The sequence below is a fragment of the Bos javanicus genome, chromosome 11 (genome assembly GCF_032452875.1).
Source record: "Bos javanicus breed banteng chromosome 11, ARS-OSU_banteng_1.0, whole genome shotgun sequence".
Lineage (NCBI taxonomy): Eukaryota > Metazoa > Chordata > Mammalia > Artiodactyla > Bovidae > Bos > Bos javanicus.
The window spans coordinates 93,673,710-93,700,751 of NC_083878.1; the positions used below are offsets into that span (position 1 = coordinate 93,673,710).

At 42.5% G+C, this 27,042-nt stretch overlaps 1 protein-coding gene across 1 annotated transcript; it reads left to right on the plus strand.

Annotated features, from left to right (window-relative positions):
• The first annotated feature begins 1,718 nt into the window (after window positions 1-1,718).
• LOC133256626 (olfactory receptor 1G1-like) lies at window positions 1,719-4,446 on the plus strand. The gene is made up of 2 exons (XM_061431401.1): window positions 1,719-1,778; window positions 3,405-4,446. Exons 1-2 carry the CDS (start codon window positions 1,719-1,721, stop codon window positions 4,320-4,322), a joined length of 978 nt encoding a protein of 325 aa, XP_061287385.1. The 3' UTR covers window positions 4,323-4,446.
• The last annotated feature ends 22,596 nt before the right edge of the window (window positions 4,447-27,042 follow it).

Below are 27,042 nucleotides of genomic sequence, written 5' to 3' on the forward strand. Positions count from 1 at the left end.
CAGGGAAGGGCTCTGTGCCTCCAGCCCTTGTGACAACAGAGTAGCAAACACAACCTCCTTCGAGGAAGCATCACAGATGGAGGCTGGTCAGCACCTCCAGGTGAGAACAGATGCTTAGGGATGGGGAGAGAGTCTACCTAAGGGGGCACGCTGACACTTATACACACCTATACACACACTGACACATATACACAAGCAGCCTGTAGAACCTCTTCCTTTCATTTTGCCACTTTCTTCTACATCCCTATCTGCCAATCATTTTCTGAATCTTCTGATCACTATGAGGGGCACCCAGTTCTGGGGTTCATCACATCCCTGAAGGTGCAGACTGAAGGCATTGTGGAGAATGGGTGTCAGAGCACCCTTCCACAACCCCATCAGCAACCAGGACACAGCATCTGTGCAAGAACAGAGCATAATTGACCCTTGTCCAGTGGAAGAGCCTGGTTCCCAGTGTCTCTCCACCACCTCGCCATGTCAGTACCCATAATTTACTCTCTACATCCATTTAGTTACCAACCTCGGTCACACCCTTCCTTTTTTACTAAACTTTGTGCTAAATCATTTAGGACAAAATTATTTATTCCTATAATACTATTATAATCAGGGAGCTTTATGATTAAGTTATTTGACCCAGTTTCTACTTGGTTTCCAGCTGGCAAAACAAAAGTTTTGCCACTGACAGTTGTAGGTAGAGTCAGCTGTGCTGATATTGGTGATAATGATGATGACTTTTTTTTTTCTAATTTTATTTTATTTTTAAACTTTACATAATTGTATTAGTTTTGCCAAATATCAAATGAATCCGCCACAGGTATACATGTGTTCCCCATCCCGAACCCTCCTCCTCCTCCCTCCCCATACCATCCCTCTGGGCTGTCCCAGTGCACCAGCCCCAAGCATCCAGCATCGTGCATCGAACCTGGACTGGCAACTCGTTTCCTACATGATATTTACATGTTTCATTGCCATTCTCCCAAATCTTCCCACCCTCTCCCCTCCCACAGAGTCCATAAGATGGACTCTGTGATGATGACTTTTTATATTGACACCTCACAACCTACAAGCCCGAGATACAGGCAGAGACTGGATTCACAAAAACAACGGCCTTTTCATTTTTAAAAAAGTAGTAATAATAGGTCATATTTATTAAACACTTACATTTATGCCATTCTTGATCTAAAATAGTCTATTTTTTTGTTTGTGCTGTGCTTAGTCACTTAGTCATGTCCAACTCTTTGTGAGCCTATGGACTGTACCCCGCCAGGCTCCTCTGTCCATGGGATTCTCCAGGCAAGAATACTGGAACGGGTTGCCATGCCCTCCTCCAGGGAATCTTCCTAGCCCAGGGATCAAACCCAGGCCTCCCACATTGCAGGCGGATTCTTTACCACCTAAGCCACCAGGGAAGCCAGGGTGTCTATAATTATTATCAAACAGTCTATAACTATTATCAAACTTAATCCTCATAACAACTCTGTATAGGAAACTCTATCATTATTCCATTTAAGCCAATGAACAAACTGAAGCTGAAAAAGTTAGCGACTTTCTCAAGATCTCATCAAGAGTAAAGAGTGGAAAAATTCTGTCAGACTCCAGAGTATATAATGCTTTTATTCATGACCCTAAATAAACATGACATTGGCCCCTGCTGCCACTGACTGACCTGGCATTCTTCCTCCAAACCATCATAGCTCCTTCGAGCTTGGCAGCATATCATGAATCCTGAAGAAACCACAGCCAATTCCAGCATTTGGCCTCTTCAAAAATCCTATCAGGTAGGTTATTATCTGCATCTTGTAGAAGAAAAGCAAAGGTCAATGGGAGTGAAAATATCCCAAAGATTAAAGGCACGTGAGGAGCTCAGCAGTAAAGCACATCCCCCAGTACTTTTTCACCACATCCTGGGGCCCAGGTTCACACTGTATCACCTGCTACTAACAATGACAGTAACATCGTTGCCCTTAGAAGCAGCCTGCCCACTACATATGTTATCTCAGTTATAACCTCAATGAGTCTATGAAGTAGTTGCACATGGTACAAAGCAGGACACAGAGATTCAGGGGACAGTAATTAATCAAAGGCAGACTGAGCATAAGGAACAGAGAAAAAATTCTTATCCCATGTCCAGATTCCAAAGCTCAGAGGTTAAAACATAAGATATTGATGGGCAGGTTGATGATGAGAATGAACATGATGTCCCTTAGTGAAAAGGTGCTTTTCAGTTCACAGGGTTCTCATAGCTACATGAATGCAAGGAAATGGTTCAAAGCAAAGAGAGCCAGAACACTCCCATCAGAGATTCCCTAAATCTAACTGAGCTCCTCTCTGAAGTAACTAACCCTCCTTCCATCGTCCTCAACATGTGCTCAACCCTCACACACTTACACACAGAGCTCCTTGTTTTGCCCCCTAAATCCTAGTATATGCATGACCCCAAAATGATCTCCACAGTAAGACAGTGAAATTTAAATGGTTGTTCTAAATTAGGAGTTTGGAATTAACATATACATACTACCGTCTATACCTGGAGGAGGGCATGGCAACCCACTCCAGTATTCTTGCTTGGGGAATCCCCATGGACAGAGGACTCTGGTGGGCTACAGTCCATGGGGTCACAAAGAGTTGGACATGACTGAGCAACTAAGCACACACACACACTACTGTATATAAAATAAGTAATCAATGAACCTACTGTATAGCACAGGGAACATGCTCAATGTTGTGTGGCAGCCTGGATTGTTGGGAAGTTTGGTGGATAATGGATACAGGTATATATATATGGCTGAGTCCCTTTGCTGTCCACCTGAAACTATCACAACACTCTTAATCGGCGATACTCCAAAGTAAAAAAGAAAGTTTAAAAAAACAAGGACCTACGTATAGCACAGAAAACTCTACTTAATATTATGTAATCAACTATATGGGAAAAGAATCTGAAAAAGAATGGAGATATATATATATATCCACACACATATATGCATAACTCATCACTTTGCTGTATAGCTGAAACTAGCACAACAATGTAAATCAGCTATACTTCAATATAAAATAAAAATTAAATCACAAACAAAAATGATTGTTCTGTAGTTTTTTAAAAAGAAAATTAAATTTGAAGAGATTTTTCCAGCTGAATTCCAGTTCAGTCTCATTTCCCACCTATGGGGAAAGCATGCCCCATTACAGGATTCTAGAACCCAAACTGCATCTCTACCCTGATGCCGTCTCATCAGAGTTCACAGTCCTATTTGTACATATTTGCAAACCATCATTTACGCCTACTAATGGAACTCAGTGACCTCTTCAAGGAATAGAGAAAAGCAAACCACAGTCCATGGACTCTGTAACATTGAGAGCCTATCTTTATTTAAATAAGATCTGCTCTAATTTCTCTGCTTTTGAAGGAAATTAGAAAGCAAACCAGCATCTCTGACTTCCTGCTCCTCGGCTTCTCTCAGCACCCAGAGCAGCAGCCTCTCCTGTTTGGGCTCTTCCTGGCCATGTACCTGGTCACCGTGCTGGGGAACCTGCTCATTATCCTGGCCATCAGCTCTGATCCCCATCTCCACACCCCCATGTACTTCTTCCTGGCCAACCTGTCCTTCACCGACACCTGCTTCTCCTGCACCATCGTCCCCAAGGTGCTGCTCAACATCCACACACAGCACTACACCATCTCCCACACTGGGTGCCTTGTGCAGATGTTCTTCTTCATGGAATTGGCCCTGCTGGATGACTTCCTGCTGGTTGTGATGGCCTATGACCGCTACATAGCCATCTGCCTTCCTCTTCACTACACCACTATCATGGGGCCCCAGCGCTGCCTGCTGCTGCTCGCTGCATCCTGGCTCAGCTCCCACCTCCTGGCCTTCTCCCTCTGTCTCTTCATGTCTCAGTTCTCCTTCTGCGCCTCCCATGCCATCCCACACTTCTTCTGTGACCTTCTCCCACTCCTCAAACTTGCCTGCTCAGACACTCACATCTTTCAGCTCATGATGTTTGCAGAAGCAGCCCTCTCGGGGCTGGTCCCTCTCACCTGTGTCCTGGTCTCTTATGCCCACATCATCCACACCATCCTCAGGATCCCCTCTGCTGGGGGGAAGCACAAAGTCTTCTCTACCTGTGGCTCTCACCTGACAATGGTCACTCTCTTCTATGGAACTGTCTTTCTGGTATATTTCCAGCCCTCATCCTCGTACTCAGCAGACACTGGAGTGGTGGCATCTGTGGTATACATGATGGTCACCCCCATGATAAACCCTTTTATTTACAGCCTGCGGAACAGAGACATGAAGGGAGCTTTGTGGAGACTCCTTGGCTGAAGATGGAGTAGTGTAGTCTTAGTCACTTCAGTCATGTCTGACTCTGCGATCCCACAGACTGTAGCCTACCAGGCTCCTCTGTACATGGGATTCTCCAGGCAAGAATACTGGAGTGGATTGCCATGCCCTTCTCCAGAGGATCTTTCCAACCCAAGTATGGAACCCGGGTCTCCTGCATTTCAGGAAGATTCTTTACTGTTTGAGCTACAGGGAAGACATTCCACCCTGTAAAAAATCCTTCCCCAGAGTAGAGCTCCAGGCTTTTCAATGTGCCTCCTTCTCTAGATTTGTCCATTATAAATTTGAAAGACTCACATTCAAAACATAATATGCTGAGTTTTCAGAGCAGATGCATGAAAATAAAGACTCAGATTTGCAGAACAGCAATAAGGGCAATTGGAGAGAGAAAGGGGGACCAGCATTCCCCACAGGGTGACTTGATGTGTGGGTATATGTATCCAGGCAGAGTCAATCGAGAGTTGGGAACATCAAAAACACCAGCGAACACTTTGCTTCTAGGAGGAAGGCCAATAGGAGCAGTGTAGGTTACAAATTCTTCCCCAACAAAAAATTCTGGCAAGACTAGACAGGTCAGGACATCACTCAAGTCACTGGGATGCAGGGACCAATTCTGACCCTACCTTGGAAGAAACTCATTCATGGGGACTGGACTCGACATGGCGAATGTCATATCAAGTAGGAAGAATCTGTATGTTGCCTGAGTGTGTATGCTTATGTTCAGTGGTTCAATCGTGTCCAACTCTTTGCGACCCTTTGGACTGTAGCCTGCAAGGATCCTATGTCCATGGAATTTACTCAGCAAGAATACGAGAGTGGATTGCCATTTGGGTTCAAACCCATGTCTTCTGCATTGCAGGCAGATTAGTTTACTGCTGAGCCACCGAGGAACTCTATGTGATTGCAAGGGCAAAAATATTCTAGAAAAGGGAGCTAGGCACAAAAAGAGTTAGAATTTGTCCAGTTTCATACATCTGGACTCAGATCTTTGTCTCTGGTAGGTGATTTGGTTTTTTGTTGTTGTTCAGTTCAGTTCAGTTCAGTCCCTCAGTCATGTCCAACTCTTTGTGGCCCCATTGACTGCAGCACACCAGGCCTCCCTGTCCATCACCAACTCCTGGAGTTTATTCAAACTCATGTCCATTGAGTCGGTGATGCCATCCAACAATCTCATCCTCTGTCATCCCCTTCTCCTCCCATCATCAATCTTTCCCAGCATTAGGGTCTTTTCAAATGAGTCAGCTCTTCGCATCAGATGGCCAAAGTATTGGAGTTTCAGCTTCAGCATCAGTCCTTCCAGTGAATATTCAGGACTGATTTCCTTTAGGGTGGACTGGTTGGCTCTCCTTGCTGTCCATGGGACTCTCAAGAGTCTTCTCCAACATCACAGTTCAAAAGCATCAATTCTTTGGCACTCAGCTTTCTTTATGGTCCAACTCTCATATCCATACATGACTACTGAAAAAACCATAGCTTTGACTAGAAGAAGGACCTTTGTTGGCAAAAGTAATGTCTCTGCTTTTTAATAAGCTGTCTAGGTTGATCATAACCTGTCTGCCAAGGAGCAAGCGTCTTTTAATTTCATGGCTGCAGTCACCATCTGCAGTGATTTTGGAGCCCAAAAAATTGAAGTCTCTCACTATTTCCACTGTTTCCCCATCTATCTGCCATGAAGTGATGGGACCAGATGCCATGATCTTAGTTTTCTGAATGTTGAGCTTTAAGCCAACTTTTTCACTCTTCTCTTTCACTTTCATCAAGAGGCTCTTTAGTTCTTCTTCACTTTCTGCCATAAGGATGATGTCATCTGCATATCTAAGGTTACTGATATTTCTCCTAGCAATCTTGATTCCAGCTTCTGTTTCATCCAGTCCAGCATTTCTCATTATATACTATGTACTTAAGTTAAATAAGCAAGGTGACAATATATAGCCTTGACATACTCCTTTCCCAATTTGGAACCAGTCTGTTTTTCCATGTCCAGTTATAACTGTTGCTTCTTGACCTGCATACAGATCTCTCAGGAGGAAGGTCAGGTGGTCTGGTATTCCCATCTCTTGAAGGATTTTCCCAGTTTGTTGTGATCCACACATTCAAAGGCTTTGTCATAGTCAATAAAGCAGAAGTAGATGTTTTTCTGGAACTCTCTTGCTTTTTTGATGATACAGTGGATGTTGGCAATTTGATCTCTGGTTCCTCTGCCTTTTCTAAATTCAGCTTGAACATCTGGAAGTTCACAGTTCACATATTGCTGAAGCCTGTCTTGGAGAATTTTGAGCATTACTTTGCTAGCATGTGAGATGAGTGCAATTCTGTGGTAGTTTGAGCATTATTTGGCATTGCATTTCTTTGGGATTGGAAAGAAGACTGAGCTTTTCCAGTCCTGTGGCCACTGCTGAGTTTTCCAAATTTGCTGGCATAAACTGAGTACAGCACTTTCACAGCATAATCTTTTAGGATATGAAAGAGCTCCACTGGAATTCCGTCACCTCCACTAGCTTTGTTCGTACTGATGCTTCCTAAGGCCCACCTGACTTCACATTCCAGGATGTCTGGCTCTAGGTGAGTGATCACACCATTGTGATTGTCTGGGTCGTGAAGATCTTTTTTATATAGTTCTTCTGTGTATTCTTGTCACCTCTTCTTAATATTGTCTGCTTCTGTTAGGTCCATACCATTTCTGTCCCTTATTGTACCCATCTTTGCATGAAATTTTCCCTTGGTATCTCTAATTTTCTTGAAGAGATCTCTAGTCTTTCTCATTCTGTTGTTTTCCTCTATTTCTTTGCATTGATCACTGAGGAAGGCTTTCTTATCTCTCCTTGTTATTCTTTGGAACTCTTCATTCAGATGCTTATATCTTTCCTTTTCTCCTTTGCCTTTCACTTCTTCTTTTTTCCATAGCTGTTTGTAGGGCCTCCTCAGACAACCATTTTGCCTTTTTGCATTTCTTTTCTTGGAGGTGGTCTTGATCACTGCCTCCTGTACAATGTCACGAACTTCCATCCATAGTTCTTCTGGCACTCTATCAGATCTAATCCCTTGAATCTATTTCTCACTTCCACTGTATAGTCATAAAGGATTTTATTTAGGTCATACCTGAATGGTCTAGTGGTTTTCCCTACTTTCTTCAGTTTAAGTCTGAATTTAGCAATAAGGAGTTCATGATCTGAGCCACAGTCAGCTCCTGGTCTTGTTTTTGCTGACTGTATAGAGTTCCTCCATCTTCAGCTGCAAGGAATATAATCAATCTGATTTGGTATTGACCATCTGGTGATGTCCATGTGTAGAATCTCCTCTTGTGTTGTCGGAAGAGGGCGTTTGCTTTGACCAGTGCGTTCTCTTGGCAAAACTCTGTTAGCCTTTGGCCTGCTTCATTCTGTACTCCAAGGCCAAATTTGCTTGTTACTCCAGGTGTTTCTTGACTTCCTACTTTTGCATTTCAGTCCCCTATAATGAAAAGAACATCTTTTTTGGGTGTTACTTCTAAGAGGGTATTTTAGGTTTTCATAGAACAGTTCAACTTCAGCTTCTTCAGCATTATTGGTTGGGGCATAGACTTGGATTACTGTGATATTGAATGGTTTGCCTTGGAAACGAACAGAGATCATTCTGTTGTTTTTGAGATTGCATCCAACTACTGCATTTCAGACTCTTTGTTGGCTATGATATGGCTACTCCACTTCTTCTAAGGGATTCCTGCCCACAGTAGTAGATATAATGGTCATCTGAGTTAAATTATTGTTGTTAGCTGTGAGGCTATTTTCATTTTTTAAACTGTTTAGTTTTTCTCCAATTGAAAAATTATTTGTGTCATTATGCTGCTGCTAAGTCACTTCAGTCATGTCCGACTCTGTGTGATCCCACAGACGGCAGCCACCAGGCTCCCCCGTCCCTGGGATTCTCCAGGCAAGAACACTGAAGTGGGTTGCCATTTCCTTCTCCAATGCATGAAAGTGAAAAGTGAAAGTGAAGTCGCTCTGTCGTGCCCGACTCTTAGCGACCCCATGGACTGCAGCCTACCAGGCTCCTCCATCCATGGGATTTTCCAGGCAAAGTACTGGAGTGGGGTGCCATTGCCTTCTCCGTGTGTCATTATAGTAAATGTCTAAAATATAAGGAAAAATTTTCAAATCCTTTCCTGAAAGAATGTGTTACGCAAATTCTTACAATCCTTTTCTCTATACATTTATTCTACATTGTTAAGAGATGATTTTTCATGTAATTTTAAAACATGAATGCTTTCCACACTGTTGTTAAATTTATATAAGCATTCTCATAATTAATATTATAGCAGAAGCACCTGCCATGTTGTCGTTGTTCAGTCGCTCAGTCATGTCTGACTCTTTGTGGCCCCATGGACTGCGGCACACCAGACCTCCCTGTCCCTCACCAACTCCCGAAGTTTGCCCAAGTTCATGTCCATTGTATTGGTGAAGCCAGCCAGACATCTCATCCTCTGATGCCCTCTTGTCCTTCTGCCCTCAATCTTTCCCAGCATCAGGGACTTTTCCAATGAGCCAGCTGTTCACATCAGGTGACCAAAATACTGGTCTTCAGTATTCAGCTTCAGCATCTGTCCTTCCAATGAGTATTCAGGGCTGATTTCCCTTAAGATTGATTTGCTTGATCTCCTCAAAGTCCAAGGGACTCTCGGGGGACTTCTCCAGCACCACAGTTGGAAGGCATCAATTCTTCGGCCCTCTGCCTTCATTACTGTCCAGCTCTCACAACCGTATGTGACCACTCGGAAGACCATAGCCTTGATGCAGAGTAGTGTCTGATTTTCAACACACTGTCTGTAATCTTCCATTTAGGGGTAATTAGTCCCTGGTGGCTTGGACAGTAAAGCGTCTGCCCACAATGCAGGAGACCCGGGTTTGATCCCTGGGTTGGGAAGATCCCCTGGAGAAGGAAATGGCAACCCACTCCAGTAATCTTGCCTAGGAAATTCCATGGATGGAGGAACCTGGTGGGCTATACAGTCCATGGGGTCGCAAAGAGTCGGACACGACTGAGCGACTTCACTCACTCAGTTCTGTTAACTATTTTTAACTTTATAAATAATAATGCAATGAAGATCAGTATGAATAAACCATATATGTATAGATTTTCCTATGCCCTTCCAATAAGTTTTAAGAAGTGGAATTGGTGTGTGGAAATTTCTTCAGGCTCATGAAATACGTTGCAAAAATAGTTTACAAGGACTTCGCTGGAGATCCAGCGGTTCAGACTCCACATTTCCACTGCAGGGATCATGGGTTACAACAAAGATCCCACATGCCACATGGCATGGCCAACTAAATAGATGGATGTTTTAATGAAGAAACTATCTATAATAAAAATAAAAATTTGCCAAACTGTTAATTATTTACATCCCAACTGATGGTTCTGTGAGAATGTTCCTTTCTCTGCATTCTTTGTGTTCCAATTTTTTACTCAATTGTCACAAATATAGTAAGTGAAAAATGGTACTTCTTTTCTTTGAATGTTTCGGATTACTGATTGTTTACTTAAATCCATAAATGCATTTTATTTATTCTTCTGTCAATTATTTCTTCATGTCATTTGACTATTTTAAAAACTTGCATAAGTCTTTTTTATATTAAATATTTAAATTTTACACTTTCCTACTCATATTGCAGCCTTTTTCCAATCACCATTTTATCCTTTGATTTTCTTTTTGATTTTTTGACATAAATAAGTTTTCAATTTACATACATGAAACTAATAAAAATCATCTTCTTTGTGACTCTTCAGGCTGTGTTATCATTGGAAAATTCTTCCCTATGTAGTTCATGTGAATAATAAATTGTTTTTTATATTTCAGTACAATGCTATTTTTAATAACAGTTTATTGAGATATAATTCATATTCTATAAAATTCCTTTTTATAGTTTGTAATTTAGTGGCTTTTAATAGGCAGTGTGGGTTTTTTTAGTGAAACAGTATATGACTTTAGAATGATACTAAGTGTTGAAGTGGCTCTCTCCCTCACATCTCTCACTCTTTACAAAAGTTTCCTCTCCATTTCCTGTCCCATAATTATTAAAAAAAAGATGCTGACTATGTCTGAGCCCTCGCTCACTCACATATATCATACACATTTCCCCTCAGGGCCTTTCTTTCTAGCATTATTTTCCCCTTTGTGGCTTCTTCCTTTACTCCATGCCCTGGAACACAGGGTAAGTTTCATGTCATGTGCAAAAAGTACCTTCTCACACTAGCCCACTCTAATCATCTGGATATGATCTGTTTTTCTTATAAGCATCACTATCCATTTATCTAATCTTGCTACTTCTGCCCTTCTAAGGTCAAGAATGACACAAAGATGGCCACTCCTCCCGTTTCCATTCAGTATTGTACTAGAGGTTCCACTCAGCACAATTAAGTAAGAAAAAGAACTAGAAAGCAATTGGACTGTAAAGAGGACTTCCCTGGTGGCTCAGTGGTAAAGAATCTGCTTGCCAATGCAGAAAATACAAGTTGGATCCCCGGGTCAGGAAGGCATGGCAATCCACTCCAGTATTCTTGCAAATCCCATGGGCAGAGGAGCCAAGCAGGTTATAGTCCATGGAGTCACAAAAGAGTTGGACACAACTTAGTGACTAAAAGAACAGCAACAGCAGATTGTAAAGAAGTAATACCATTTGTACTTGCAAATGACAGATGCTGTAGATTTTTGAACTCCTAAAACTTCAACCAAAAAAACTATTAGAACTAACAAACAATTTGAATCCAATGTAATCTCTATCAAAAGCTGGACAGGGAAGCCTGGCATGCTGCAGTCCACGGGGTCACAAAGAGTCAGACATGACTGAGCAACTGAACACCAACACCTTTTTTGCAGAAAATGACAACCTGATCCAAAAGCTCACATAGAAATGCAAGGGAACCAGAATAATCAATACATTCTTGAAAAAGAAGAGCAAGGTCAAAAGACCCACACTTCATGATTCCTAAACTTACTACAAAGTTTCAGTAAATAAGGCAATTAAGTAATTAAGGCTATACTTCATAGGAAAAGATGTTCAACATCGCTAATCATCAGGGAAGGCAAATCAAAACCACAATGAGATACCACCTCTCACTTGTCAGAATGGCTATTATCAAAAAGAATACAGATAACAAGTGTTGGCTAGGATGTGGAGGAAAGGCAGCCCTTCTACACCTTTGGTGGGAATATAAATTGCTACAGCCATTATAGAGAACAGTATGAATGTTCCTCAAAAAACTGAAAATAGAACTACCCAGTGATCCAATAATTCCACTCCTGGGTACAAAACACTAATTCAAAAAGATCCGTGTACCTCAGTATTCATAGCAATGTTATTTACAGTTGCCAACATATGGAAGTGACTGACCTCAACGTCTGTCAACAGATTAATGGATAAAGAAGATGTGGTATACACATACAATGGAATAATATTCAGTTATTTTTAAAAAATGAAACTTCACCATTTGCAGCAACATGGATGGACCTTGAAGGCATTATGCTAAGTGAAATGTCAGACGAAGAAAGACAAGCGTCATATGATATCACTTGGATGTGGAATCTAAAAAACACAAGAAACTATTAAATATAAAAAATGCAGACTCAGATATAGAAAACAATGTAGTAGTTTTCAGTGGGCGAAGAAAGGGAGACTCAAGAGGCACAGACTATCAGGGACAAAATAAGCTACAAGGGTATGTTGTACAACACAAGGAATATAATCAATATTTTATAATAACTGAAAATGAAGTAAAACCTTTAAAATTGTGAATCACTATATTGTACATCTGTAACATAATACCATATAGCAACTATACTTCAATTTTTAAACGTACAATGCCATACAGCATAAGGCCAGACACATATATAGACCAAAGGAATACAACCCAGAGTCCACAAGTAAACCTTCACATTTATGGGCAATTGATTTTTAATAAGGCTGCAATTCAGGACAATTCAGTAGGGAAAAAATATTGCTTTCAACAAGCAGTGCGGGGTCAACTGGACAACCAAATGCAAAAGAATGAACCTGAACCTTTACCTCACATACATATAAAAATTAACTCAAAGTCAAAGCTAAAACTACAAAAGGTTTAGAAGACAGTGTGAGAATGAATCTTTGTGATCTTAGATTAGTCGATGGTTTCTTAGGTATGACACCAAAAGCATAAGCAGTCATATAAAAAAAGGGATAAATGGGACTTCATCAAAATCACCAAGTTTTACATTTCAAAAGATACCATCAGGAGAGTGAATAGACAACCCACTGAAAGGTAGAGCATCTATACAAATCACATATCTGATAAGATATTTGTATAAGAATATATAAAGAACTCTTACACCTCAACAATAAGACTAATAACCCAACTATAAAACTGCTAGAGGAGAACAAGGGCAAAACACTCTCTGACATAAATCACAGCAGGATCCTCTATGATCCACCTCCCAGAATATTGGAAATAAAAGCAAAAATAAACAAATGGGGCCTAATTAAAATTAAAAGCTTCTGCATAACAAAGGAAACTATAAGCAAGGTGAAAAGACAGCCTTCAGAATGGGAGAAAATAATAGCAAATGAAGCAACTGACAAACAACTAATCTCAAAAATATACAAGCAACTCCTGCAGCTCAATTGCAGAAAAATAAATGACCCAATCAAAAAATGGGCCAAAGAACTAAATAGACATTTCTCCAAAGAAGACATACAGATGGCTAACAACACATAAAAAGATGTTCAACATCACTCATTATCAGAGAAATGCAAATCAAAATCACAATGAGGTACCATTTCACGTCAGTCAGAATGGCTGCTATCCAAAAGTCTACAAGCAATAAATGCTGGAGAGCGTGTGGAGAAAAGGGAACCCTCTTACACTGTTGGTGGGAATGCAAACTAGTACAGCCACTATAGAGAACAGTGTGGAGATTCCTTAAAAAACTGGAAGGAGAACTGCCTTATGATCCAGCAATCCCACTGCTGGGCATACACACCAAGGAAACAAGAATTGAAAGAGACACGTGTACCCCAATGTTCATTGCAGCACTGTTTATAATAGCCAGGACATGGAAGCAACCTAGATGTCCATCAGCAGATGAATGAATGAGAAAGCTGTGGTGCATATATACAATGGAGTGTTACTCAGCCATTAAAAAGAATAAATTTCAATCAGTTCTAATGAGGTGGATGAAACTGGAGCCTATTATACAGAGTGAAGTAAGCCAGAAAGAAAAACACCAATACAGTATACTAATGCATGTATATGGAATTTAGAAAGATGGTAACGATAACCCTGTATTCGAGACAGCAAAAGAGACACAGGTGTATAGAACAGTCTTTTGGACTCTGTGGGAGAGGGAGGGGGGGATGATTTGGGAGAATGGCATTGAAATATGTATAATATCATATAAGAAATTAATCACCAGTCCAGGTTCGATGCAGGATACAGGATGTTTGGGGCTGGTGCACTGGGGTGACCCAGAGGGATGGTACAGGGAGGGAGGTGGGAGGGGCGTTCAGGATGGGGAGCACGTGTACACCCATGGAGGATGCATGTTGATGTGTGGCAAAACCAATACAATATTGTAAAGTAATTAGCCTCCAATTAAAATAAATAAATTTAAATTTTAAAAAAATAAATAAATAAAATGCACAAAGGATTTAAATAAATGCTTCCCCAAAGAAAAGGATACAAACAACCAATTAGCACATGAAAGTTCTTTAACATCATTAATCATCAGAGAAGTGCAAATCAAAAACACACTGAGGGACTTCCCTGGTGGTCCAGTGGTTAAGACCCTTCACGCCCACCATATGCTGGAGCCCCAGGTTGAATCCCTCATGCCACATGCCACAACTTAGACCTGGCTCAGCCAAATTAAATACACACACACACACACACACACACACACACACATACAATGAGATACCACTTCACTTCCACTAGAATGGTTTAAAAAATAGACAATATCAAAATGTTGCCGAGGCATGAGAGAAGGGTGAACCCTTCTACATTGGTGAAAGTGAAAGTTGCTCAGTCATGTCCGACTCTTTGTGACCACATCGACTGTAGCCTGCCAGGCTCCTCTGTCCATGGAATTCTCTAAGCAAGAATACTGGAGTGGGTAGCCATTCCCTTCTCCAGGGGATCTTCCTCACCCAGGGATCAAACTCAGGTCTCCTGCATTTAGTGGGATTTTAAAATAATGTAGCCACTTTGGAAAACATCAGCAGTTTCTCAAAAACTTAAACATAGTGTTTCCATGCTGCTACTGCTAAGTCACTTCAGTCGTGTCCGACTCTGTGTGACCCCATAGACGGCAGCCCACCAGGCTCCCCGTCCCTGGGATTCTTCAGGCAAGAACACTGGAGTGGGTTGCCATTTCCTTCTCCAATGCAGGAAAGTGAAAAGTGAAAGTGAAGTCGCTCAGTTGTGTCCGACTCTTAGTGACCCCATGGACTGCAGCCTACCAGGGTTCTCTGTCCATGGGATTTTCCAGGCAAGAGTACTGGAGTGGGGTGCCACTGCCTTCTCCAACAATTCCATTCCTTGGCATATAACTAAGAAAATGTATGTTCAGACAAAAGCCTGTACATGAATGTTCATAATAGCATTATTCATAATAACAAAAGAATAGAAACAACCCCAAAACGCACAACTGTTTCAAATTTTTTGTTAAGTATAGTGTTGGTTCAAGGCCTATGACAAACAAATGCCAAAACATAATTAGTGGAAAAAATATATTAGGGAAGATGCTTGTGAAAGATAAAGGGGAATAGGAAAGTCCCACAAGCCTCCCCCGCACTTACAGAAAGCATAGTTCAGCTGCCGCAGAGAAGGACAGGAATTCCCTGAATAAGCAGGGGAACTTGCTTACAAGGCTTGTCTTAGTAGCCACAAATAGATACCCACCCACGCTGGCCAGGATCTTAGAAGTTTAAACAGTGGGTTCAGACACGTACACCGTTCAGATGCTCTGAACAACACATGTTCACTCACTGTTGTTTACTTGCTAAGTTGTGTCCAACTCTTCATGACCCTGTGGACTGCAGCACGCCAGGCTTCCCTGTCCTTCACTATCTTCTGGAGTTTGCTCAAATTCATGTCCATTGAATCAGTGATACCATTTAACCATCTTATCCTCTGTTGCCCACTTCTTCTCCTGCCCTCAATCTTTCCCAGCATCAGGGTCTTTTCCAGCGATTCAGCACTTGACATCAGGTGGCCAAAGTATTGGAGCTTCAGCTTCAGTATCAGTTCTTCCAGTGAATATTCAGGGTTGATTTCCTTTAAGGATTGACTTATTTAATCTCCTTGCAGACAAAAGGACCCACAAGAGTCCTCCAGCACCACAATTCAAAAGCATCAATTCTTCGGTGCTCAGTCTTCTCTCATTGCTCTCTTGAAAATGGCCCCCACTTGAGCAGAGTGCATATTTCAAGGACAGAGGAGGAGATGAAGTGCTTCCGATCAGTCAGGTCCGATTCACAGGTCAATCAGAAGTCATGCCCTCTCTGAGCTCCCAGTGTACCTGAGCAGTGTACCTGAACAGGCCCTCCAGGGACAAACTCCCGCCCAGCCACATCCTCCTCCACAAGCCTGCTTCTTGTTGTAGAAAATCTTTAGACTCCTAGGCCTTCCTCAAGATCCAAAAATAAATTGAATCAGAGAAGTGAGAAAATGCAGAAATAAAACAATCAAGCCAGACAAAATGATAATAATTCAACCATTCACCAAAGTCAAGGATCTTTAGTTCCTCCTCAAGGGCTATAGATAATATTCTGAGCCATATCCTTTAAGTTGGTTTGCAGACACGGAAACCCCCACCAGGTGTAAAAAGTTAACTGTATGCCACCCACAAGCACACAGAGACTCCAGACAGGTTGGACCCAGAAGGTTGATGATGTTGACTCCTCATTACCTCATCACCAACCAATCAGAAGAATATCCACAAGCTGATCACAAACACAGCAACCCTCTCCCTCACCCTGTCTTTAATATTTATTTTTATTTTTTATTTATTTGGCTGTGGTGGGTCTCAGTTGTGGCATGTGGATTCTTTAGTTGTGGCATGTGGGATTTAGTTTCCTGACCAGCAAACGAACCCAGGCCCCCTGCATTGAGAGCACAGAGTCTTAGCCACTGGACCACCAGGGAAGTCCCCTCACCCTGTCTTTAAAAGTCTTTCCCTGAAAGCCATCACAGAGTTCAGATTTTATGAGCATTGGGTACCTTGAACACTTTGCAAGGGTCCAGCAAGGGGCTTCACTGCGTGGAGGTGGTTCCTATCTGGCTGTTTTGGAGGCAGATGTCACCGAAACAGTATAGGCACATGCAAGAGAGAACACACATTAGGATAATGATTCCCAAAATAAGGAAAAAATTTTTCCACCAAAAACCCCGTGATCTGAACTACTGATTTATTAAGTCCCCTAAGCTTGACATCAGCTCACTAGGGCCACTCACTTGTGTCCTCCTGTGATTTAATGAAATGATACACTAGTAGACTCATCAGGTACACACACACAACACTCTGGATAATGTCACAGGTGTTTCCTTGCAAGGCAGTCATAATGTCCAGGCCATCGTATTTTAGATGATTGCTTTTCTCATTAGATTCAGTGACCAGAAAAGACAGATTTTGCCAGCTACCATTTAACACTTGTTGGGAGAATTTAGGGAGAAGGCAATGGCACCCCACTCCAGTACTGTTGCCTGGAAAATCCCATGGATGGAGGAGCCTGGTAGGCTGCAGTCCATGGGGTCGCTAAGAGTTGGACACGACTGAGCGACTTCACTTTCACTTTCCACTTTGACGCATTGGAGAAGGAAATGGCAACCCACTTCAGTGTTCTTGCCTGGAGAATCCCATGGACGGAGAAGCCTGGTGGGCTGCAGTCCATGGGGTCGCACAGAGTCGGACACGACTGAAGAGACTTAGCAGCAGCAGCAGCAGGGAGAATTTAGTAAAGGCTTCTATGTGTGTTATAATGACCTCCAGGCCAATGGAGGGGGAAAAGATGGTGGCCAAATAATTGTACCAATGGAAAACAGAATGTGTGCCTGTGGCCTTGAGAAGAGGGGGGTTGGCAACTTTTTTTAACTCTCTGCCCAGGTAAAACCCAGGGTGCAGCAGCCCGATGACCCAGGTAGAAGCCACAGCTGAAGACTTGTGCCACACAACCACTGGGTCCCACTGGTGGTCACCCAATAAACACCTGAGTGGTGCAGTCAGTGCCAAGCAAGTCACTGTCCTTTAATGTGACAGAATGACTACATGGTTCTGATGATATCCCTGATGCAATTGTGTTAGTTCTAACTCCTTGCAAGCTCCAGGGAAAAGGGGACTATGGCTCTTTGGTTCATCATTAAGACCTTAAACTTAAGCCCAGAACACAGTAAAATGCGATAGATATTAATTATGTGAACTAATGAACACTTTGCTAACATGAATGACAGATTAGCTGTAAGACACGCCATAGAACTGAGGTGATTCCAGACTGCTCTCACCCCATAGCCATCAACTCTCCATAGACTGAGCTACTCAGCTCTACCTTCAGACTCAGCCCCCTTCTCACCCATTAGGGAATGGTTCTCAACCCTATATGAACACTGAAAGCAGTTTTCAATCCTGAGGGTTTTAAAAATCACCAGTGCCTGGGTCAACTCCCAAGAGTTCTGATCTAATTCCAGAGAGCTGACATCATGTCCAGTCCTGGCCTCGGGTTGCTTCCAGCCTGGCACAGCATCAGCCACAATTGATAGCTTACGGTGAACGATGTCGGATTCCTGATCTCCGAAGAAGATTTAGCTTTGGGACCAGGGACCAGGCTTGATCACTCAAGAGCTCTTGTGTAGCAGAGTTTTATTAAAGTATAAAAGGGACAGAGAAAGCTTCTGACATAGACATAAGAAGGGGGACAAAGTGTGCCCCCCTCGCTAGTCTTAGCAAGGCTTTATATACTTTTATCAGACCCACTCCCACAACATACATCTTAAGATAACAGGATTTGAACAAACAATAGAAAGATCTTACCAGACCAACGCCCACAGTACACAAATTTTAAGATAACAAGATTAGTCAGGAGGTTCTTGTTCAGTTCAGTTCAGTTCAGTTCAGTCGCTCAGTCGTGTCTGACTCTTTGCAACCCCATGAATCGCAGCACGCCAGGCCTCCCTGTCCATCATCAACTCCCGGAGTTCACTCAGACTCACGTCCATCGAGTCAGTGATGCCATCCAGCCATCTCATCCTCTGTCATCCCTTTCTCCTCCTGCGCCCAATCCCTCCCAGCATCAGAGTCTTTTCCAATGAGTCAACTCTTCACATGAGGTGGCCAAAGTACTGGAGTTTCAGCTTTAGCATCATTCCTTCCAAAGAAATCCCAGGGCTGATCTCCTTTAGAATGGACTGGTTGGATCTCTTTGCAGTCCAAGGGACTCTCAAGAGTCTTCTCCAACACCACAGTTCAAAAGCATCCATTCTTCGGCACTCAGCTTTCTTCACAGTCCAACTCTCACATCCATACATGACCACTGGAAAAACCATAGCCTTGACTAGACAGAGTTTTGTTGGCAAAGTAATGTCTCTGCTTTTGAACATGCTATCTAGGTTGGTCATAGCTTTTCTTCCAAGGAGTAAACATCTTTTAATTTCATGGCTGCAGTCACCATCTGCAGTGATTTTGGAGCCCCTAAAAATAAAGTCTGACACTGTTTCCACTGTTTCCCCATCTATTTCCCATGAAGTGATGGGACCGGATACCATGATCTTCGTTTTCTGAATGTTGAGTTTTAAGCCAACTTTTTCACTCTCCTCTCTCACTTTCATCAAGAGGCTTTTTAGTTCCTCTTCACCCTCTGCCATAAGGGTGGTGTCATCTGCATATCTGAGGTTATTGATATTTCTCCCGGCAATCTTGATTGCAGCTTGTGCTTCTTCCAGCCCAGCGTTTCTCATGATGTACTCTGCATAGAAGTTAAATAAGCAGGGTGACAATATACAGCCTTGACATACTCCTTTTCCTGTTTGAAACCAATCTGTTGTTCCATGTCCAGTTCTAACTGTTGCTTCCTGATCTGCATACAAATTTCTCAAGAGGCAGGTCAAGTGGTCTGGTATTCCCATCTCTTTCAGAATTTCCACAGTTTATTGTGATCCACACAGTCAAAGGCTTTGGCATAGTCAATAAAGCAGAAATAGATGTTTTTCTGGAACTCTCTTGCTTTTTCCATGATCCAGTGGGTGTTGGCAATTTGATCTCTGGTTCCTCTGCCTTTTCTAAAACCAGCTTGAACATCTGGAAGTTCACGGTTCACGTATTGCTGAAGCCTGGCTTGGAGAATTTTGAGCATTACTTTACTAGCGTGCGAGATGACTGCAATTTTGCAATAGTTTGAGCATTCTTTGGCATTGCCTTTCTTTGGGATTGGAATGAAAACTGACCTTTTCCAGTGCTGTGGCCACTGCTGAGTTGTCCAAATTTGCTGGCATATTGAGTGTAGCACTTTCACAGCATCATCTTTCAAATGATGAGGATTTGAAATAGCTCAACTGGAATTCCATCACCTGCACTAGCTTTGTTCGTAGTGATGCTTTCCAAGGCCCACTTGACTTCACATTCCAGGATGTCTGGCTCTAGGTCAGTGACCACACCATCGTGATTATCTGGGTCGTGAAGATCTTTTTTGTACAGTTCTTCTGTGTATTCTTGCCACCTCTTCTTGATATCTTCTGCTTCTGTTAGGTCCATACCATTTCTGTCCTTTATTGAGCCCATCTTTGCATGAAATGTTCCCTTGGTATCTCTAATTTTCTTGAAGAGATCTCTAGTCTTTCCCATTCTGTTGTTTTCCTCTATTTCTTTGCATTGATCGCTGAGGAAGGCTTTCTTATCTCTTCTTGCTATTCTTTTGAACTCTGCATTCAGATGCTTGTATCTTTCCTTTTCTCCTTTGCTTTTCGCTTCTCTTCTTTTCACAGCTATTTGTAAGGCCTCCCCAGACAGCCATTTTGCTTTTTGGCATTTCCTTTCTGTGTGGATGGTCTTGATCCCTGTCTCCTGTACAAGTAAGATGGTAGGTGTTGCAAGAGGGCATCAGAGGGCAGACACACTGAAACCATACTCACAGAAAACTAGGCCATCTAATGGTATATGTAATAATAGTAAGGGCTTTCTAGGTGGCGCTAGTGGTAAAGAATCCGCCCGCCAATGCAGGAGATGCAGGTTCAGTCCCTGGGTCAGGAAGATTCCCTGGAGGAGGAAATGGCAACCCACTCCAGTACTCTTCTAATCACACTAGGACCACAGCCTTGTCTAACTCAATGAAACTAAGCCATGCCCGTGGGGCCACCCAAGAAGGGCAAGTCATGGTGGAGAGGTCTGACAGAATGTGGTCCACTGCAGAAGGGAATGGCAAACCACTTCAGTATTCTTGCCTTGAGAACCCCATGAACAGTATCAAAAGGCAAAATGATAGGATACTGAAAGAGGAACTCCCCAGGTCAGTAGGTGCCCCATATGCTGCTGGAGATCAGTGGAGAAATAACTCCAGAAAGAATGAAGGGATGGAGCCAAAGCAAAAACAATAGTCAGGTGTGGATGTGACTGGTGATAGAAGCAAGGTCCGATGCTGTAAAGAGTAATATTGCATAGGAACCTGGAATGTCAGGTCCATGAACCAACGCAAATTGGAAGTTGTCAAACAAGAGATGGCAAGAGTGAATGTCGACATTCTAGGAATCAGCAAACTAAAATGGACTGGAATGGGTGAATTTAACTCAGATGACCATTATATCTACTACTGTGGGCAGGAATCCCTCAGAAGAAATGGAGTAGCCATCATGGTCAACAAGAGTACAAAATGCAGTACTTGGATGCAGTCTCAAAAACGACAGAATGATCTTTGTCTGTTTCCAAGGCAAACCATTCAATATCACGGTAATCCAAGTCTATGCCCCATCTAGTAACGCTGAAGAAGCTGAAGTTGAACGGTTCTATGAAGACCTAGAAGACCTTTTAGAACTAACACCCAAAAAAGATGTCCTTTTCATTATAGGGGACTGGAATGCAAAAGTAGGAAGTCAAGAAACACCTGGAGTAACAGGCAAATTTGGCCTTGGAATATGGAATGAAGCAGGGCAAAGACTAATAGAGTTTTGCCAAGAAAATGCACTGGTCATAGCAAACACCCTCTTCCAACAACACAAGAGAAGACTCTACACATGGACATCACCAGATGGTCAACACCGAAATCAGATTGATTATATTCTTTGCAGCCAAAGATGGAAAAGCTCTATACAGTCAACAAAAACAAGACCGGGAGCTGACTGTGGCTCAGATCATGAACTCCTTATTGCCAAATTCAGACTTAAATTGAAGAAAGTAGGGAAAACCACTAGACCATTCAGGTATGACCTAAATCAAATCCCTTATCATTATACAGTGGAAGTGAGAAATAGATTTAAGGGACTAGATCTGATAGATAGAGTGCCTGATGAACTATGTACTGAGGTTCTTGTTAAGGAGAAACAAACCCTTGAGCAAGATACATTGTTATATTGACTAAGACAAAGCAATATAGAAAAAAATGTTTGTCTTTTTCTCCTCCTTGAGAGACTCGGACCCCTTTCTCCTTCTCAAGGGCCCTGGACCCCTTTCTCCTCCTCAAGGACACTGGACTTCTTATCAACCTTCCTAGGAATTGACTCTCTCACAATCATCTATTTCCCTGTCTGTTTTGGATTAGTGTTCTTGCATGCACATATTGGAGAAGGCGATGGCATCCCACTCCAGTACTCTTGCCTGGAAAACCCCATGGACAGAGGAGCCTGGTAGGCTGCAGTCCATGGGGTAGCAAAGAGTCAGACACGACTGAGCGATTTCAGTTTCACTTTTCATTTTCATGCATTGGAGAAGGAAATGGCAACCCACTCCAGTGTTCTTACCTGGAGAATCCCAGGGACGGGGGAGCCTGGTGGGCTGCCATCTATGGGGTCACACAGAGTCAGACACAACTGAAGTGACTTAGCAGCATGTGCATCTCAGCTGCATGGAGGGAAAGAATGGTTCCATCACAGAGGCAGGAAGGCTTCCTGCAAAAGGTGATGGGGTATGTGAGCTGATTCTGTAACTAAAAGGGTGAGTTTTTCAGGTAGACGAGAAAGAGGGTGGACAATCCAGGCAAGAGGAAAATGTGACATGTCAGGAGCCCCACAAGAAGAATTTGTGTTGGTGTAGAAGACCATAAAGCATCATAAAAATACCGAGTCTCAAAGAAAAGAGGGGGAAAACTCCCCTAAACAAGCAGCATGAGTGTCTTCCCCACACAGAGCCTGGGGACCCACTCAGTCAAACTTTTCCAAATTCCCCAGGCTCTAAAGAGTGAGTCATCCCTGGTATTCCCCTGCCACCAGCTCTCATGGAGTCCCCAAAGGATGTGGAGAGGGAGTCCCCATGGAGACCAGGACAGCAGAGGGGAAAAGAGGAGTCAGCAGAGGGGGAACGAGGCAATTCCCCCAGGGTCCAAAAAGAGTATAAGTCCCCCTGTTCCTATGTCTGGGGTGGGGGATGTCCCTGCTACCTCCCCTGCCATCATCACCCAAAGGCTGGACTGAAGTCACTCCATCAGAACTACTCATCCATCTCCACCTTCCAGGTATGTCTTACCAAGCCAATAACCACTCACCAACACAATGACAGCAGCTGGTGTCTGGAACAAAGCATATAAATTGTCTGTGTGCTGAGGAGGAATGATCTAAGAACTGGGCCTTGTTAGAAAATGGGGAAACCACAGCTTGAAAAATGCCAGGACTCTAGCCTTGCCAAATGTAAATGTGTTCATGCGTACAGTGGGGCCTGGAAAGAGAAAATGAGTCAAAAACAAAGTGTTCAACAGAGAGAAAGGGGCAAGCAGGAGGAGGCAAAAAGAACCCTCCAGAAAGCTAGAATCTTAAGATGTCAGAGCCTGGAATGCTGTCCAGTAGGACACAGGCTCTTGCTACTCAGAGCGTGGTGCCCAGATCAGCAGCATCAGCGTCACCTGGGTGTTTGTTAGAATGCAGATTCTCAGGCCCCTCCCCAGCCCTTCTGAGGCAGAACCTGCATTTAACAAGATCCCTACATGATTCATATGTGCATTCAAGACAGAGAGGCTCTGATGCTCAGGGTTCCAAATAGACCTGCATATCAGAATCAGCTGAACATTTTTTACAGTACAGGTTTCTGAGCTCTGCTCTAGATAAATTAGAATTTCTGGGCACTGTGTATAGCCATATATTTTTTTTCACAAAGCTCCATTGGTAATTCTAATGACAGAGGTCCACAGAGCAAACTGGGAACCCCTGATCTGGTTCAGTCTGCTTAATCTTAAGCTGAGAAAACTGAGGCAAGACAGTGACAACTAGCTTGGTAATCTATTATGAGACTCAATTAATATTTCTGCCTAGAGACCCAAAAAAAAACGGGGGGGTGGAGTTAGATCCAAACTCTAACTCAATACCTTAATAGCTGAATATCCTGTCTCCTCCCATCTTTGGAGCTCCATTTTCTTACCTTTAAGGGAAAAAAAATGAATGTCCCTGAATGTCAGGATTACTCCTCACGGGCAGTACACAACAGAGAGAAATTAATGGAGGATCCACTCTATGTTTTGTGTATACACACACACACACTCACACTCCATAGTAATTGCTTAACTGAGGTTTGGGGATCCTTGCATCCCAGAATTTCAAAGCAATTTAAAAGCCCTGAAGTCTCATTGTCCCCATTTTACAGATGAAGAAATGGAGAGGCGCTCGAAGCAGCTGTGCTCCTCACTTTGTAAAGGTGAGTAGTGTCTGCTTTCCACCTGGACAGACAGTAACACGGAAAGGGTTTGCCACCAACTGGGTTCTGGATGCAGAACTTCAGCCAGCGAACCGACTTCATTCATGGGGAACATGTAGTTGGGTGGGGCTGGAACCCCACAGTTCTCTATCCCTGGAGGCTGTCTGACCTCTCCCAGTGACTCCACTAAGAAGGAGGGGAAGATCCCTAAAATTCTGTATCCCTAAGGATAAAGGGAAGAATTAGGCATGGTCCCAGTGAGGGAAAAGATCATTTAAGTAATTATCAAATGATAGAGTAGGGTTATAATATAGAGAGCTCAGTGAACAGAGTTCCAGAATGAGAGATTCGGTGGTTGGATGTCAGATAAAGCTTCCTGGGGAAAAACTGATGATCCCCGAACAGAGTCTTAACAGATAAGAAGGATCAGTTCTGGTTGTGTAGATGAGCCAAAGGAGATAAAAAACCTTCTGAGATGTCCCAGGATCCTTTAGCTGGGACCCAATCTCTTGTTGAAGGAACCAGCATTTGATATGCATATAAATAAAAACATATATTATTGTTTTGTTTTTCTTTAATCTGTATAGTTTTCCACAAATTATGATTTTAATCTCAATATGGTTTTAAGATTTCTCTACATTGATATATATAAGTTAAATCTATTCCTTTTTAAACTCCATGAGCCTATTAACATTTAGGTTTGGCTAATGTTAGTCCAGTGCAAATAGCCCAGGAGAACATGCACCCTTGGGCATGTCTCCTTGTGTACATATGGGGGAGTTTTTAAAACACTAAGAAGTGGAATTACCTAGCTGTCATGGACTGAATGCTTGTGTCCCTTCAAAATTTATAAGTTGAAGTCCTAATCCTGAATGGAATGGTATTTGGAAGTGGGGGTCTTTGAAAGGCAACTAGGTTTAGATCAAGTCCTAAGGGTAGGGTTCTCATGATGGAATTAATGCCCTTATAAGAAAAGATTAGATAACCTGCTATCTCTCTCACTTCACTATATGAGGATAAAATAAGAACACAGTTCAGTTCAGTCGCTTAGTCATGTTCAACTCTGTGACCCCATGGACTGCAGCAGGCCAGGCCTTCCTGTCCATCACCAACTTCCGGAGTTTACTCAAACTCATGCACATTGAGTCAGTGATGCCATCCAACCATCTCTTCCTCTGTCGTCCCCTTCTCCTCCCACCTTCAATCTTTCCTAGCATCATGATCTTTTCCAATGAGTCAGCTCTGCACATCAGGTGGCCAAAGTATTGGAGTTTCAGTTTCAACATCAGTCCTTCCAATGAATATTCAGGACTAATTTTCTTTAGGATGGACTGGTTGGATCTCCTTGCAGTCCAAGGGACTCTCAAGAGTCTTCTCCAACACCACATGTCAAAAGAATACAGCCATCAGCGATTCTAAAAGTGGGCCTTCACCAGAATCCAACCATGCTGGCACCCTGATCTTGGACTTCTCAGCCTCCAAAATTATAAGAAATAAGTATCTGTTGCTTAAGCTACCCAGTCTATGGTACTTTGTTACAGCAGCCCAAGCAGACTAAGATACTAAAGTGTGCATATTTGTGGGTCCTCCAATTTTCTCAGTTTACATTTACACCAGCACATTTATTGCCTCTTAGAACCCTCCAAGAGAGGTATTACATGTACTTTATGAAAAAACAGTCTGAGAGAGGTGAAGTGACTTGCCCAAAGTTGCACACCAGAAAGTGTGGAAGCCAGACTTAAAACCAAGTCTGTATGCTGATAAAATTCATATTCTTTTCACTGTTTTAGACATTCAGCCGGTATTTATTGAACACTTATTACGTACCAGACCCTGGAGGTATAAAAATTAATCACAGAGTCATACTGAGCACATAGTAGGACTTAATAAATGTTTGTTGAATGAATATTGAATCAAGGTGCTCAAAGCCCACAGGAGAGACAGACACACAAAAAGAACATACAGTAGCTTTTTGGCTTTCAGATTAATTTGTGTTTTAACATTTTTGAACTTTTTTCATGTAACATTATTATATCATGTGCTTTTTCCATATCATCAAAAATTCTATAAAAATAAAACAAAAATGCATGCAATAGAATAGTGATGCACTGTGATGGATGTAAGCCCCGGTGCAGCCAGCACACAGTAGGGAGAAGTACAGTTTCCTCTGAGTCATGTGAGTCGGGAGGGAAGGCTTTACATACGAGATAGTTTTGGTCAAACACAACAACTGGAAATGGGTTCTTAGCAAAGGGAACACATGAAAAGGGACAGGAGTGTAAACAATATATTTTCTGGAAACTACACTACTTCTGGTTGCCTTGAAGTTACTTCCTTCCAATATCAGGGCTAGGTATCAATAAACTGATCCTTCAGTAAATATCTGCCATATGCCAGGCTTTGTGTGAGATGTTTTACATGCTTTATTCCATTGAATCCTTGCAGCATTTTTTCCTCATTACACATAGAGAAAACTGAGGCTCGGGGTGGTGAAGAATCCAGCCCTGGAATATATTCAAGTTTTCTATTCTTTCCACTCCCTGTCGTCTCCCTCAGATGCCAGCCACTGCTGCACTCTCCTGTCCCAGGTTTTACTCCAATGGAAGGACGTCCTCTCAGCAAACCTAGCTAGCTACCCTTTGGATCAGGAAACTGTGCCCATTTCACTGCCTCTTTTTCTCCTTGGGAAACTGGAGAGGAAAATGCATATAGAGTCACGGAGTTTTCAATCCTTGTCCAGACACAACTATGATCCTATTCATCATCCATGCATTTAATAAATTCAGGCATACTTCATAGATATTGTGGGTTTGGTCACAGACAAGCACAATAATATAGCCAAAATATAGCAATGAAGCAAATCACCCCAAAGTTTTGATTTCC